This window comes from Chiloscyllium plagiosum, unplaced genomic scaffold (genome assembly GCF_037043375.1).
Source record: "Chiloscyllium plagiosum isolate Xiang-an unplaced genomic scaffold, Cpla_swu_hap1 HiC_scaffold_2, whole genome shotgun sequence".
NCBI classification, from domain to species: domain Eukaryota; kingdom Metazoa; phylum Chordata; class Chondrichthyes; order Orectolobiformes; family Hemiscylliidae; genus Chiloscyllium; species Chiloscyllium plagiosum.
Genome location: NW_028270140.1, coordinates 119,611,975 through 119,627,578, shown reverse-complemented (window position 1 = coordinate 119,627,578; position 15,604 = coordinate 119,611,975). Strand labels below are relative to the sequence as shown.

The 15,604-nt window shown below is 40.4% G+C and overlaps 1 protein-coding gene across 10 annotated transcripts in view; it reads left to right on the top strand.

Annotated features, from left to right (window-relative positions):
* The window catches only part of fam169ab (family with sequence similarity 169 member Ab), a 103,586-nt gene that overhangs the window by 35,987 nt on the left and 51,995 nt on the right, over positions 1-15,604 (top strand). For 7 of the 10 annotated variants that reach the window (XM_088000254.1, XM_088000219.1, XM_088000227.1 and 4 more), the window contains exons 2-5: positions 7,022-7,161; positions 10,651-10,753; positions 10,871-10,970; positions 11,898-11,983. In XM_088000254.1, the coding sequence (XP_087856380.1) occupies positions 7,022-7,161; positions 10,651-10,753; positions 10,871-10,970; positions 11,898-11,983 (429 nt within the window). The remainder of the gene's footprint in view (positions 1-7,021; positions 7,162-10,650; positions 10,754-10,870; positions 10,971-11,897; positions 11,984-15,604) is intronic. The other 3 variants (XM_043707446.2, XM_088000249.1, XM_043707454.2) reach the window with 1 other exon arrangement.

Here is a 15,604-nt window from a genome sequence, read left to right as displayed (position 1 = left end):
ACCAACCCATAAAGTTACCTTGAGTATACATCCTCACCTCCTACTTCCTGTAAAGACCCTATTCCATTCTCCCAGTTCCACCATCTCCATTGCACCTGTCCTGGTGAGGCCGACTTTGACAAGGGGACTTCCTAATGTCCGCCTTCTTCCTCAACCGAAGACTCCTGTAGATGATAGAGCCCTCAACCAGGTCTGACCTATCTCCTGCACTTCAGCCCTCAACCCTTCTTCCCTCTCACAACAGTTGGCCCCCTTGTCCTTGCCTACTATCCCACCAGCACCCACGTCCAGAGGACCATTAGTTGTTTACTTCACCACTCTTTAATATCCAAGGGTCCAAACACATCTTCCATGTTAAGCAGCGTTTTACCTGCACTTCGCTCAATCTAGTCTGCTGCATTCGCTGCTCACAATGCGATCCCCTCTACATTGGGGAAACAAAGCATGAACTGGGTGCATCTGAGCTCCCTGTTCTCTGCCAGTTCAACACACCTTTATGTTCCCCGGCCAACATCTCTGTCTCAGGCTTGATGCAGTACTCCAGTGAAGCACAGCATAAGATAGAAGAACAGCCCCTCATTTTCCGCTTAGGAACTCTACAACCTTCTCGACTCAATGTTGAGTTCAACAATTTCAGGGCTTGAGCACCTTCCCAATGCTTTCCCCTACCCCACACACTAGGCCTTATTATCACATGATCTGCTATTACAAACGACCTATTGATCACCACTAATTGTCCCCTTAGCAGCTATTCATTCTCCTAGGCTGACTGTTATCTACTCCTTTGTCTGTCTACAGCAAGAACCGAAATTACTGGGAAAGCTCAGCAGGTCTGGCAACATCTGTGGAGAGAAACCAGAGTTTCCGGTTTCGGGTCCAGTGACCTTTCCTCAGACTCTTTGTCTGTCTAACTGTTCTTATGTCTCTTTGGGCTCTATATCTACCTACCATTTGTGCCTTACCCATGCCCCCCTCACCCTACCTCCTTCATTTTAAAAAAAAAACTTTTTCATAGCTACATCTGTTCTGAAGAAGGGTCACTTGACCAGAAATGTTAATTCTGATTTCTCTCCAAAGATGCAGCCAGACCTGCTGACTTTTTCCAGCAATTTCTGTTTTTGTTAGTAATTGACATTTGTATCCTGGGGAAAAAGACTTTGACTATCCATTCTCTCTCTAGCCTCTCAAGTTTGTAAACATCTATCAGATTGTCCCACATCCATTGATGTCAAGATTGGTGTGGTGCTGGAAAAGCACAGCAGGTTAGGCAGCATCTGAGGGAGCAGGAAAATCGACATTTTGGGCAAAAGCCCTTCATCAGGGATTTTGCTCGAAACGTCGATTTTCCTGCTCCTCGAATGCTGCCTGACCTGCTGTGCTTTTCCAGCACCGCTCTAATCTTGACTCTAATCTCTAGCATCTGCAGTACCCACCTCCGCCACATCCATTAATGTTCAAGTGAAAACAAACTTAAGTTTGTCCAAACTCTGCTCACAGCTAATACCCTCCAAACGAAGCAAAATCCTGGTAAACTGTTTCTGTACCCTCTCCAAAGCTTGCACATCCTTCTTGTAGTGTGGCAACCTAAACTGTATGCAATATTCCACTTGTGGCCAAGTAAAATTATGTACAGTGGGCAGTCCAGTAACTAAAGAAAAGGGAAAGACCTTGAGGCACATGTCTTTATATTCCCTCAGTGTCCCAAAGCACAGCTCTGCAAAAGATTGAAACTGTCGTTTTATAGGCAAGATCCCCTTAATCTGCAGTGACACTAATGACCAGTTAATCTGTGTTAGGGGTACTGGGTTGACCATTGGGTGAACTCCCTTCTCAAAATACAAATTCAGAATAAAATGCCATGCCGTCCTTCACATCCACATCGTCACCAGCACCTAAAGGTGTGAGAGAGTGAGGAGGACCTGGAGACAGTAGCCGGCAGCCACGAGACTGCATACGAGATAAAACCACAGAAGGAGAGTTGAAAATGTGTTGCTAGAAAAGCGCAGCAGGTCAGGCAGCATCCAGGGAACAGGAGAATCGATGTTTCGGGCCTAAGCCCTGAAGAAGGGCTTAGGCCCGAAACGTCGATTCTCCTGTTCCCTGGATGCTGCCTGACCTGCTGCGCTTTTCCAGCAACACATTTTCAGCTCTGATCTCCAGCATCTGCAGACCTCACTTTCTCCTCACAGAAGGAGTGTGTCTCGGTAACATTACCAGAAAGTTATGAATTAGTTGGTTGTTGAATAGCTGCTGCTAGGGATTGTTTCAACTTGAATTATTTTGAAAAATATAAAATTCTAAACTAGCACAGAGGGAGTAAGAATTTGCAGGAGAGGAGCTGATTTGTCAGTAAAGGTGGAGAAATTTTTACTTGCAATTATATCCATTGTTATTAGTACATGAGCTAGGCTGGAGTGACATGAAGTAACTAAAGATACAGACAATAAGGTAACCTGAGTAAAGGCTAAGATATGGTTGGGCAAGTATGGTGTCCAATCGGAGGTACATAGGGATTCCTGGACACTGCTAATGGTCTAGACAAACCCACGTGTGGAAAGTGTCATGGACTACACAAGCTTGAGCTCCAGGTTACAGAGGTCAAGCAGCAGTTAGAGTCACTGAGATACATACACTAAGCAGAGAACTACATGGATAGCAGGTTCAGCGAGGTGCTCACTCTGCAGGATGGGGGCAGGCAGACAACTAATGCACGAGTTCTCAGAGAGTAATCTCCCGCAGTTGTTAGGATATTGGTGAGGGTGATGGGTCCATGGTGGAATGCAATGAGAGCCAAGCCCATAGCACCAAGCATGGTCTGGCTATATGAGGAAATCAGAGGGACAGGACTGATAGGCGATTCTTTTGTTAGGGGAAAAGGCAGACCTTTCTGTACCCCTGGTGCAATTATCAAGGATGTATCAAAATCGCTGTAGAACCTTTTACAGAGGAGGGTGAACAGCCAGAGGTTGTGGTCCACATTTGTACAAATGATGTCGTTAAGAAGGGGACGTGACCTTGCAATTGGAATTTGGGGAGATGAATAGAAAACTATCAAGCAGAACCTCGGATATAGCAATTCCTGGATTAATATAATGTCTCATTCAAGGGAGATCAGATTTTAGATTCCCAGGACACTTGGACTGGCTCTGGGGCAGATGGCACCAACACAAGCTGAATGACCTGCCTCTGAGCAGAGCCAGTCCTGAGTTTGTTGTGAGGCCCTTTTGCTAGGCCTTTGGGGATGGTTTAAACTAATTCAGCGTCTAGGAATCACCAGGGATTTTGGAATCGAGAGAATTTTAGAGTAATACATTAAAAGTGCTGGGAGAGCAGATAACAATAGAATAATGCACAGTGAGTTGATATAGGGAGTCAGAGTAAGGGACAAAATAATGGAATCCAAATCAGGCTTACACTGCACGCTTGTGAATATATGTGAATACATGCAGCACAGTAAGTAATGTTGGAGAGTTACATGCACAGGTTGCCATTGGAATTATGATGCTTTACCACCTGGCTATGGAAGTGGTAAATATTAAGATGTTCAGAAAAGATAGAAAAGGAGAAAAAAGGAAAAAGATTGATGGTTCTTGATTAAGTAGAGCTTTTCAGTACTGGAGAAAGAGGATGCTTCAGCGGGTTCAAGGAGAGAATTGAGTTGATGAGAGCTAAGGAGTAAGACCGGTGCAATGACATTGGTTGGTGTAATCTATCAACCGCCAACCAATGTCATTGCACCGGTCTTACTCCTTAGCTCTGGGAGGATGGGAAGGATGTAGAAGAACAAACCTGCAAGGAAATTAGATGTGGAGACATCATCTAGTAGTTATAAAGGGGAATGTTGCTGCTCTCCCGGTCAATGTGCAGGTAATTAGTGGAGGGGGCAGCAAAATTCCGAAACTGTATTCACAGAATTTCCGATGGCAATAGAAGTCTAGTCCAAATAACAATCTAACGTGCAGGGTTATGAGAAAAAAGTAGGAGTTTAGTTCAAATGCAAAATGTTCAGAGAGCTGGTGCAGACACATTAACCAGCAGAAAGCTGAGGTAGTCCAGATTCCCTGGATGCCTCTAATGATTGACCACTTCTGACTGGAGTAAGGTTTGGAGTTAACTTCCTGAATTTGGTATGAGTGATTGTGGGGATGTCTTTCAATGGTTTAATGTTTAAGCTTTTTAGTCCCATATATTCTTTACTTTGTCATTGTTTTCTGACACTGTTATCAAATCCTTGAATATGTAAAATAACCACTACCCTTCACAACGTAGCAAGAATCCAGTTTTTGTGTGTGTATGTTAATTTGTCCAGATGTGCTGATGTGACGTTGTGCTCTGGGTTTTCCATAGGCGAATGCTTTGCTAAAGAGGTTATTCCATAGTATCTAATCAGTTCAGTGTGACTTTAAAGATAGTACATAATGCATCTTCTGACTGGGTTTGTTAAGCAGATAAAGAATGCAGCCTTTTGCTGCATTTCCACAAAACAAAATGCTCGCATTCTGTAGACAAGAGACTTTGACTGCTCTTTACTTAAAAATACTTGCTTATTGCAAATCTGGAGGTGATTGAAAATAGAGAATACTGAAGATCTGCTAGTATCAGCAGAGAGTGAAATGGAGTTAGTGTTTCAGATTAATGACCTTTTCCCAAATATTTCAAAGACCCAGTGACCTGCTTGTGTCTCTACAGATGCTGCAAAATCTTTTGAGTATCTCCAGCATTCTCCTGTCTTACTGCAGATGCTAAAAATCTAAAATAATGCAGTTTTTGCACTATTCATAGGAGTCGTTCCGTGAATCTGTAACTACTATAATAAATAAGACCTAATACGGCCCACTTACAATCATATCAATGCCTTTCATGAGACTTCAGATTTATCCTTTTTAGTTTGAATGCAACAGGAGTTGAAATCTTTACTTATTACAATGGGCAATTACAAGGGGAACTTGGACACAAAATTAAAATACATGCCTACACTTGAGTAGTATCGAAAGTAAACAATTAACAAAATGGTGAGAATGCTGCTTTCTGGGAAGTATGTTAACTTCACTTTTTTATTTGAAAAGCTAAATATTGGAAATGCAGATGGACCTTTTTAGCTATAAATCTGATAATTTTCCACTTCTGTAGTTAGTAAGCTTTGTCCTGGCACATTATTTGCCATCCTTATTTTGTTTACTTGAAGGTTCTAAAGAAAATGAAATTACATGCACGAAAGCTAAAACTCCTACAGCTATGTCCTGAAAGACTGAAATCCTGCAGCTACTAGATCCATAAGACCTAGGAGCACAAATTAGGCCATTTGGCCCATCGAGTCTGCTCTGCCATTCAATCATGGCTGATAAGTTTCTCATCTCCATTCTCCTGCTTTCTCCTTGTAACCTTTGATCCCTTTGATACTCAAGAACCTATCTATCTCAGTCTTAAATATACTTACCTTCAAAACAAAATGCAATCTATCGTTCCAGGTTTTTCGCTAGTCAGACAGCTGTTATCCCAGTATAGATAAGAGTTATGCCTGGGGACCCTGTGGACTCCTCATTGTATCACATTTTGAATAAATTGCCCAGAAAATTTGAATTTTCTCACTGGGTGTCTCTTAAACTCTCCATTTAAATCTGAGACTTTGGGTGGTTCCAATAAAATTAAGTAAAATAATTAAACAAGAAAAGTTAGACAATTAAATGTATTGTCGAACACCTAAATAACTAACAGACCTCAACACTCAAATGGGTGGTGAGGATGACAAAGTCTGAAGAAGGATATGGACAGGTAAGGTGAGTTGACAAAAATTGCAGATGGAATATAATGTAGGGAGACACAAGGTTTTTCACTTTAGCAGGATGTATAGAGGACCTGAAAACCAATTTGATTGGAGAAAGACTGCAGAAAGGTAGAGAACAGTGGGATTTGGGAGTCCTTGTCCATAAATCTCAAAAAGCTTGCACCCTGGTCAGTGGGTAATCAGGAAGGCAATTGGAATATTGGCCTTTGATTTAAAGGGAATGGAGTGTGAAAATAGAGAAGGTTTGCTAAAATTATCCAAGACTTTAGTTGGCCCACAGTTGGAATACTGTGCATAGCTTTGGGCCCCTTATCTGCAGAAACATACACTCGCGTTAGAGGCAGTCTAGAGAAAATTCACTAGGCTGATAACAGATATGGTGGATCAGACCATTGAGGAGACATTGAGTAAATTACGCTTGTACCCTTTGGGATATAGAAGAATGAGCAGTGACCTTATTAAAACATAAGATTCTTGGGATCTTGAAAAGCTAGATGCATAATTTTTGTTTCCCCTGTGGGAGAGTATAGGACCAGAGGATGCAATCTTGGAATAAAGGGTTGCACGTTTACGACAGAGATGAGGAGGAATTTCTTTTGAGGGTTGTGAATCTGTGAAATTCTTTACAGGGGAGGGTTGGCAAGACTGGATCGTTACGGATATTTGAGGCTGAGAATGGCAGATTTTTGATCAGTAAGGGAATCGAGGCATATGGGGGAAAGGCAGAAAAGTGGAGTCGATCATTATCAGATCAGCCATGATCTCATTGAGCCAGCATGCATAGATTATTGAGCAGCTTACTGTTTCAATAGAGTCAAGTGGAGTTATTTATGAGCAGATGGATACTAGCAGAACAGCAGTGTTGAGTTACATTTCCTTTTGAAGTATTATAAAGTAATTTGACTTTTATGATGAATATATTGGACCTGTAAAGAAATTTCTTCAAATCTTTTCCAAAATGTCAGTGAATGATTTGAAATTAAATGTAATTTAAGAAAGGAAAGTATTTTGCTTGATTTGGCACTGCTCAAACCGAACAGTATTAACAAAAATAGCAAATCGTGCATGGACCGATGAATGAATTAGCAAGAAATGCCATTACAATGGCAACTAAACCTTTCTACAAGAATCTCCTTAAATCCTAACATGAAATGGCTGATGTACTGCAATTTCAATTTGGAGATGCACAGCAAAAGAATTTTCTATTTTAATTGATATTAATTTGATTCCCTTTAGTGGGGATGGCATTCCCTGTGGATTTGCTTGCTGAGTTGGAGCATGAAGACATTGAGCATTCAGCTGAGGAATACATGTCTAATCTTCTGTACGGTGACCCCGAGAAGCTGGAATATTTTACCCTACCCAACAGAAGGAAGGTAGGACGCTCAGCGCATCTACTCCAGGCTTTCTGGTGCGAAATGAAATCATCACACAAATTCTGTGCAGTGAACCCCCACCCGACTATAGCCAAAAGTGCTTACATGATATTATGTAGAACATGGTCTAAATATTATTGTAATGTGACATTTCAATGTACTGCCCTTTTTTTATTATTATTGTGTTTTTAATTTATAGTATGGTTCCATGGCAGCACTGTTAACTAAAAACTTTAAGTAAAAGTATTGCATTGATACAGAAAGCTAGAGCATGTTACTAGTATAATTTAATATGTGACTTTTTTTTTTCTGGTAAATCAAACACAGACCACAGAGAGTACCTAGTGCATTAATTTGAAAAGGATCTGTATAAGTAAACGTGATAAATTCCATTTTTCAGTGTGCTGCAATATAACACCCTGAAACTTGCTTTCTCGTGTAGCTTTTACCATTTAGATGTAAACACCACATATTACTTGGAGCAGGCAGCATTCGAGGAGCAGGATTCCTGATGGAGGGTTTATGAACAAAACGTCAACTCTCCTGCTCCTCTGATGCTGCCTGACCTACTTGCTTTTCCAGCACCACACTCTTGACTGATCTCCAGCATCTGCAGTCCTCACTTTCTCCTATATTACTTCGAGCAGTTTCTTTTTGGTTTGTACTGTATTAAATTGTAGTTGGTAACGAATCTACCTTGTAAGGTGGTTTAATAGGAATGTAGGCAATCTGAGTAAGTATTCAGATTCACAGTATGTGTATTCACTGAATACTCCACTCTCAAGGGCATTGCAGCCAATACCTAAACATCCGTGTCAAAAATATGGTTTGTTTACTACAGAAAGAAATTCTTTTTTTTTAAAATTCATGTTTATGGACCCTTGTTTCGTATGCAATTTTTAATAGAGATTATTTTAGCAACCCCAATTTTGGTCCAGTGTGGAAGTACGTTTTAATAGTTGCTGCATTAATACATTTGGGAAGGTGGTGGACCAGCAATATAGAACTCCATGTTCGTGGGACATGGGTTTGAATTCCATCATGACAGATGTAAAATTTGAATTTATTAAAATCTAGAATAAAGAGCTGGCTGTATGATGATGATGCAACCACAGTTGATGACTGTAAAAATCCATCTGATTCACTAATGTCATCCTTGCTTGCATATGACTCCAGACTCGCAGTAATGTGATTGACTCTGGCTCTGACTCTTAACTGCACTGTGTGGAGAGTGTGTTGCTGGAAAAGCTCAGCATCCGAGAAGCAGGAGAATCGACGTTTTGGGCCAGAACCCTTTGTCAGGAAAAGGAGCTCTGGCCTGAAACATCGATTTTCCAGCTCCTCGGATGCTGCCTGACCTGCTCTACTTTTCCAACACACTCTCAACTCTGATCTCCAGCATCTGCAGACCTCACTGTCCCTCTTAACTGCACTCTGGCCAGTTAGGAATGGGCAATAAATCCTGGCCCAGCCAGTGAGCCCACGTTCTGTAAACAAGTGCAGTAAAGTTTTAAAAAAAAATGAACTGGAAATTCCCAGGTTTGATCCCCGATCTTGCGTTAGTTGGTCTTGACTAGAGAAAAGGTGTACGTGAGGGAAGAATTGAGCTTGGCTATGATGTTCCTCACTTGTAAGTGTACTTGTTTATAACGGTTAGATGGATGAAGCACAGATGATTTCTGTGAAGGTGGTTTGTTCACCTGCCTATGCCAGTTTTGTTCTGTGAAATCACATAAGCACAGTCCTGCAGATGCTATAAATTCAAAAGAAAAGCATGAATAATTGGAATATTCAGGTCTCGCAGCATATGTGGAAAGAGAAACAAAGTTAGCATTTCAAGTCTTAGACATTTTAGCAAAACTGGGAAAAGTTAGATACTTGAGTAAACACATGAAATCGTGGGGGAATAAATTTGCATATAGAAAGCACTTTATATAATCAGACACGTCAAAGTATCTTGCAGTCAATTAATTTTTGTTGAAGTCTAGTCAGTGTTATAATATATGAAACATGGCAACCACTTTGTTTACAGCAAGCTCCTGCAATCAGCAATGGGACAATGAGTATTTCATCTGTTTTTCTGATGTTGGCTGAAGGATAAATATTGGTGAGACACCAGGGATCTCATCTGTACTGTTCTTCAAGTAATAACATGGGAGCTTTTATGTCCAGCAAAGCAGACAGACTTCTTAACGTCTCATTAAAAGATGGCACCTTCAACAGTGAAATACTCTCGCAATGCCAAGAATTTTACCAACTGGCCCAATCGAAAGATATGGTGATGTTCCTGGAGTTTGTTCAGAGCGTCATTGATATATTGAAGAAGGCTGAGGACAGAGTGGTCAGAATTGGAGGAACGGGAGAATTAAGATGAAGGGCCACCAGAGGCATTTGCCAGCTGAACAAAGGTGTTTCACAAAGTGATTCCCCAGTCAATGTTTGGGCTCCCTTGAGTAAGAGATTGCATTGTGGGTAGTAAATACAGTAGACTACATTTTGAAAGAGGTACAGAGAAATATCTATCATCTAGAAAGGAGGAGGTGAGAAAGGAGGAGGTAAAAGAGTGTCACATCTCCAGTGTTTGCATGGAAATGTGCAATGGAAACAGAAGAGGGTAATGGGTTGATTATCCGAGGAGACCAGAGTATTGAGGAAGTAATTATCCTTTCAGAGTGCTGAAAAGGGAAGGGGTACCATTTACTCTCTCCTGCCCTCTCTCCTATCTGCCCATTCTGTCAGGGTAGCTTGGTCAGTTGCACTCGTGCCTGAGTCCCAAAGTTCCGAGTTCAAATCCCACACCAGGATTTAAGCACGTAGCAGCAGAACTGGGAAAATGGAACAGAGTCCTTTTCCGGACGGAGAGTGTGAGAAAGTGTAGTCAAGCTACTTCTGGAGACTGCGGACTTGTAGGTTAGTAGCCTATCCCCAGAAATCAAGAGATCAAAAGGATAAGACAAGTCACAAGATCACGTGAAGGCAACAGAAAGTAGGAAATTGGAAGTAAAGTTGAAATTTTCCAGTTGAACTGAAAGCCGGAAAGATCTTGCTCAAAACCTGACTCATTACTATCTTTTCCCAGTTTTGATAGAAGGCCACAGATGGGAACATCATGTTATGTTACATTTCGCTACTTGCCCACCAGCTTCATGTTTCCAATGCTTACTACTTCTACTCCAACATATTTACTGCTTTTTTGCTGCTCTTATTATTAACAAATCACTTGCTGTTAGTAAAATTGAGTAGGAAAGAATCTGAGCTGTTGTCAGAGAGAAATGCAAAGAAACAAATGGCTGTGTATTACTTGCTTGGGCAAAGATGTGGAATGAGAAACACTGGTCCCCCCCCTGCTTTTTAAGCCAACCCATACCTGAGTGGATGCAGGTCAGACATTGCTTTTATAGCCCAGCCCATTATATATTCCTTTTTAGTTTCTGCATTTTCCAGGCTGTAATACAAATTCCTAACCTGATCCTAACAAATTCTTATCAGACTTATTCGACTTAAATTCCAATCCTGTCTCCGTGGAAAGTATTCAACAGGAGAAGAAATGGATTCTGATAAACATACTGAATTAGTGAGCAACAACGGTGTGGTGAGAAAAAATAATGCTCATATTTTATTGCTTTTCATGTCAATCCTACTGTTTGGATTATGGATCACACATTCAAGTCACTGATTTTCCACTGATTAATGTATGTTTCTGAAACAGATTCCAGTTAGCCTGTCCTCTGTTGCTTTTGTTCCACTTTATGGTGGCGATACGACTTATAAAGTTCTGGCTCTGTTTGCTCCTGAAAATCAGTTCACAGGTTGGTGCCATATTTTTCGAATGTGAATTACTAGTTAAGAAGGCGTTGACTAATTTTGCACATTGTGTCCATCCTGATCATTAAACTGAGCACATGTTTGTAGTTCAGTATTGTTTGCTAAAAGCATCGATCACTTTGATAATCAAAGAATTTCAATTGTCTTTGCTTACTTCTACAAGTTTCTGAGTTTCCCTCTGTATGTTGTTATTGGGTCTATAGAATGGTTCGGATGTTGGACTAAACTCCTTTTCAGCGAAATGTATCTGAATTGCACCACTTCTGGTAAATGTAGTAAATGGGAAATGGGAACAGTCCTTTTTATTTCCTCAAGTCTGTCATCATTCACAGAGATTAAAGCTGATTTGTGAGTTAACGTCTGCGAGGAAAAGGTGGTTAATTTTAACACTTAGAGCTTAAAACAATTACCAATCTCACATCAATTGTTACATTTTAAAAGTATCATCAGCTGCTGTTTACAAAACATAGTTTTGACTTCTACTATCCGTTTATGTGTAGTGATGTTTCCGGAAATCGCTCCTGAAGAACCTGCCTCGAACATTGCCTGGTCTTTGACTACCTAACCAAAATTTATCTTTTATCCTCGCTTTGCCATTATCCTTAATATTTGAAAAACTTAGCTTTGAATTGGCTCTTTAAACTTCTAAATTCTGGACAATACAATTCCAGTTTGTGTAATTCCCTCCTTGTAAATGAATTCTTGGAGTTTAAATATTGCTCTGTTAAATCTATGCTGCATTCTTACCATAAGCTAATGATATGACTGTCTACCCCATCATCTATGAGCTAAGACTTTACTGAATTATTAATCATGTGTCCTTGTTTTCCAAATTCCTTTGCATTGTGTGTGTGTGTGTAGAGGAAGGTTGTGATGAAGCTGAACATCTACCTCTTGTTTTCCTTTTCAAGCTGTGGCATTATACCTTCTGGATAGATGGTGGGCAACTGATGACATCATCAAAACAGCTGAGTCCTCCCGTCAGGGGCCCCAGCAGGTGAATTAACATTTTCACTCTTCATTTTTAAATATAAACATAACGGTATAAGATTATGTTTTGGAACTATCTCATTTAGAATGATATGGAGACATGAAGGGGGTACTGTGACCTGTCCTGAATACTGCCTGACAACAAGGTGGTTCAATGTTAAAGTGGGATCCAGGAGCCTTATTGGGTAGAGGGTATAAAATGTTCATCATCACTGTGTACAGTGGCAAAAACTTCTGTGATGACTCATGGGTAAATAGTTAAGTTCTAATCATGGAAACATAGAATATAATAGCAGGAGTAGGCCATTTGGCCCTTTGAGCCTGTTCCACCATTTAATATGATATTGGCTGATCATCCAGCTCTTTCTAATGTTTTGTGGCCTGAGCAGCTTCCTGTAGCAGGGAATTCCACAGGCTCAGCACACTCTGGATGAAGATAGTTCTCCTCATCTCAGTTCTAAAAAGCCTTCCCCTTATCCTTCACCTATAATCCCTGTTGTCTGGTCATCCAGATCATCCTCCAGAATCTACTCTGTCTAAACCTGTTAGAATTTCAGAGGTTTCTATGAGAGTCCATTTCTAAGAGGTCCTCCCTTACTCTTCTAAACTCCCATGAATATCGTCTTAACCATTCCAGACCCTTCCCAGTTGGTCGGTCCTGCCATCTCAGGAATCAGTCTGGTACACCTTTGTTACACTCCCTCCATAGCTTGAACTTCTTTCTGCAGATGAGGAGACCAAAACTGCACATAATACTCGAGGCATGGTCTTACCAATACCCTGTACAATTGCAGCAAGACATCTCTGCTTTTCTACTTTTAAGGTGGTGCTAGGCATGTAAAGTTTTATAAACTGTTATTACTTTAAACTGTCTGTTTAATTCCAAGATAGAATGGAGTTGGGGAGAGATCTCGAGCACCACAGATTAGCATTTCTAGCCAGATGCAAGGTGCATATGATTTGTGCAACCATGAAAATGGGCAATGAAAGGCAAGAGTCTACAATGAGTCATTGCTGTATCAGATTGCAGTTTTAGTTTTTCCTCAAACTCAGATAAAGGAACTTTCAAGAATCTGAGAGAGAGAGAAAGCAATGGGTTTGAGGCAGCCAGTCCTACTTCTGAAACTGAGAACATGCTGTCTTTAATTTTCACCACATAAGGTGGATAGGACCTTTTGCTAAAATTTGAAGAGATCAAATTTATGCAGATTGAGGTGAAGATTTGCCTCTCATTGGTTAGAGAGAGAAATCTTCAGAGTAACCTTTACTGTAAAATTCAATTGGGGATTGGAAGTTAGCTAGCTGAGAAAGGGAAAATGAAACCGGCTGATGGGAACTGAGAATAGCTATGGATTGATTCCAACAGTAATAAGTGCCCACTTGAGGACAGATTAAAGTCTAACCATGGTGTAGGAGTTTTGGTTCGTGTAAAAGTTTAAAAAGAATCTCAGAATTGTTACCGTGCAGAAGGAGGCCACTCAGCCCAGTGTGCATGCACCAGCTCTGAATACTGTATTTTAAACCAGTACCAATCTCATAGTTTTTCCTTGTAACCCTTGCACATGTTTTATATTTAAATAATCATCTGATACCCATTTAGATGGCTCAATTGAACCTCCTTCCACCACACATTCAGGCAATTCATTCCAGACTCTAACAAGTCACTTTGTGAAAAAGCTTTTTATTACTTCACACCTGCTTCTTTTACAAAACACTTTTTAACTCAGCCGTCAGGATCTTGATCCATTGAAGAGGAAGACTTTCTTTCTATCCACTCTGTCCTGACCCCTCATGATTTTGAACACCTCTATTAAATCTCATTTTAGCCATCCCCTCTCCAAAAACATACAGTCCCTATTTGTCCAATCTTCCTTTGTCCCTGCGGCCATTCCTGCAAACCTCTTTTTGTATATCCTTCCTAAAATGTGGTGCCCATAATTATACATCATACTCCCAGCTGAGGCCTAACTAATATCTTGTATAAGTTCATCATATACCCCCTGCTTTTGTACTCTGTGCCCCTATTTTTGAATACTGTGCACTTTAATAACAGCTCCTTCTCCCTGACCCGTCATCTTTTAATGACTTCTGTTCAAATACATCCAGGTCTCTCTGCTCCTGACACTTTCAAATAGTACCCATGATTTTATACTGTCACTCCATGTTCTTTGCACCGAAGTGTATCTGCCATCTATCCACCCTCTCCATCAACGTGTCAATGTCTTTTTGAAGTTTTACACTCAATGTACAGTTCTCCCAAATTTTTATGCTGTCTGCAAACTTTGAAATTGTCCCTGTACTCCAATAAATGGATCATTGTTTTTCCTTATAAATAAAAGATCCCAATATTAAGCCTTTTGATACTCCACTGCAGACTTCCTGTAGCCTCAAAAATATTACTTTGTTTCCTTCCCTCAGTCAATTTTCTATCTATGTTGCTTCTGTTCTTTTTATTCTATAATTTTGCTCATAAGTCTGTTGTGTAGCATTATAATGACCAGCTTTTGGCATTCCATGTACATCATAACAACAGCATTTTCCTCATTAACCTTCTCTATTAGCTCTTCAAGAAACCTCCCAAGATATGTAGACATGATCTTTCCCTTTGTGTTGACTCTTCCAAATCAAACTGTGTTTTTCCATGTGACTATTCGTTCTGTTCCACATCATTGTTTTGAGAAGTCTCCCTGCCACTGAAGTTAAACTGACTGGTCCAGCAATTGCACACCAATCCTGTTGGACCAATCTTTTATATTCTTTTTGAACAAGGGCACAATATTTGCAATTCTGAATTACTCTGGCACCATCCTCCTGGACGTTTGAAAGATTAATATCAGTGCATATTCAATTTTCACACCCCTGTCATCCTTCAATACTCTTGAAGCACTTATTCCAGTCCTGATGCCTTATCAACTTTAAGTACTGTTGCAGCTTACTTAATACGTTCTCCTTACCAATTTTAAACCCTTCCAATAACTGAGTTTCTTGCTCTGTCACTGGATCTGTGCAGCTGCCTCCTAGGTAAAGACAAATGCGCAGTATTCAATTAACAGTATTTCAAAGTGTAACTTCTCTTTTTAGTTCCAAATTGACCCTACTTCTTTTACAACCATTTTGTACTCATGATATGCTTATAAATTAATTTAGGATTTCCTTTTATGTTTGCTGCCAGTCTTTTTTCATAAACATCTTCCATTTCTCCTGTTTGCCTTTCCAACGCTTCCCTTAACTGGAATGCTTTCACTGATCTGTAGGTGGTACAAGGTGGCTGGTTCATACTGATCAGGATTTCTTATTAGTTATTAACCACAATTTAGAGCAGGAAACTTGAACCTGGTTTTCTTTTAGGTTCAAAGTCGCTTTTACTGCAGAGAACATGGAGAGCTCCTGAGCTGATGGGAGATCTAATAGCTTCTCACTATCTTGTTCACAACCCAAAACTGTTCAGCTACCTGGGAACCGATCACCTAGTTGTTAGTAGCAGAAGGCCTTTGTCGTCTATATCTAACTGGTCACTAGTCCACAGAGAAATCAGCAACATGTTCCTGGATGAATTTCCATTCATACATACACTTGACTCTAACTTATCTGCACCTTCTCCTACTACTGCTTCAACTGGCAGTGATGT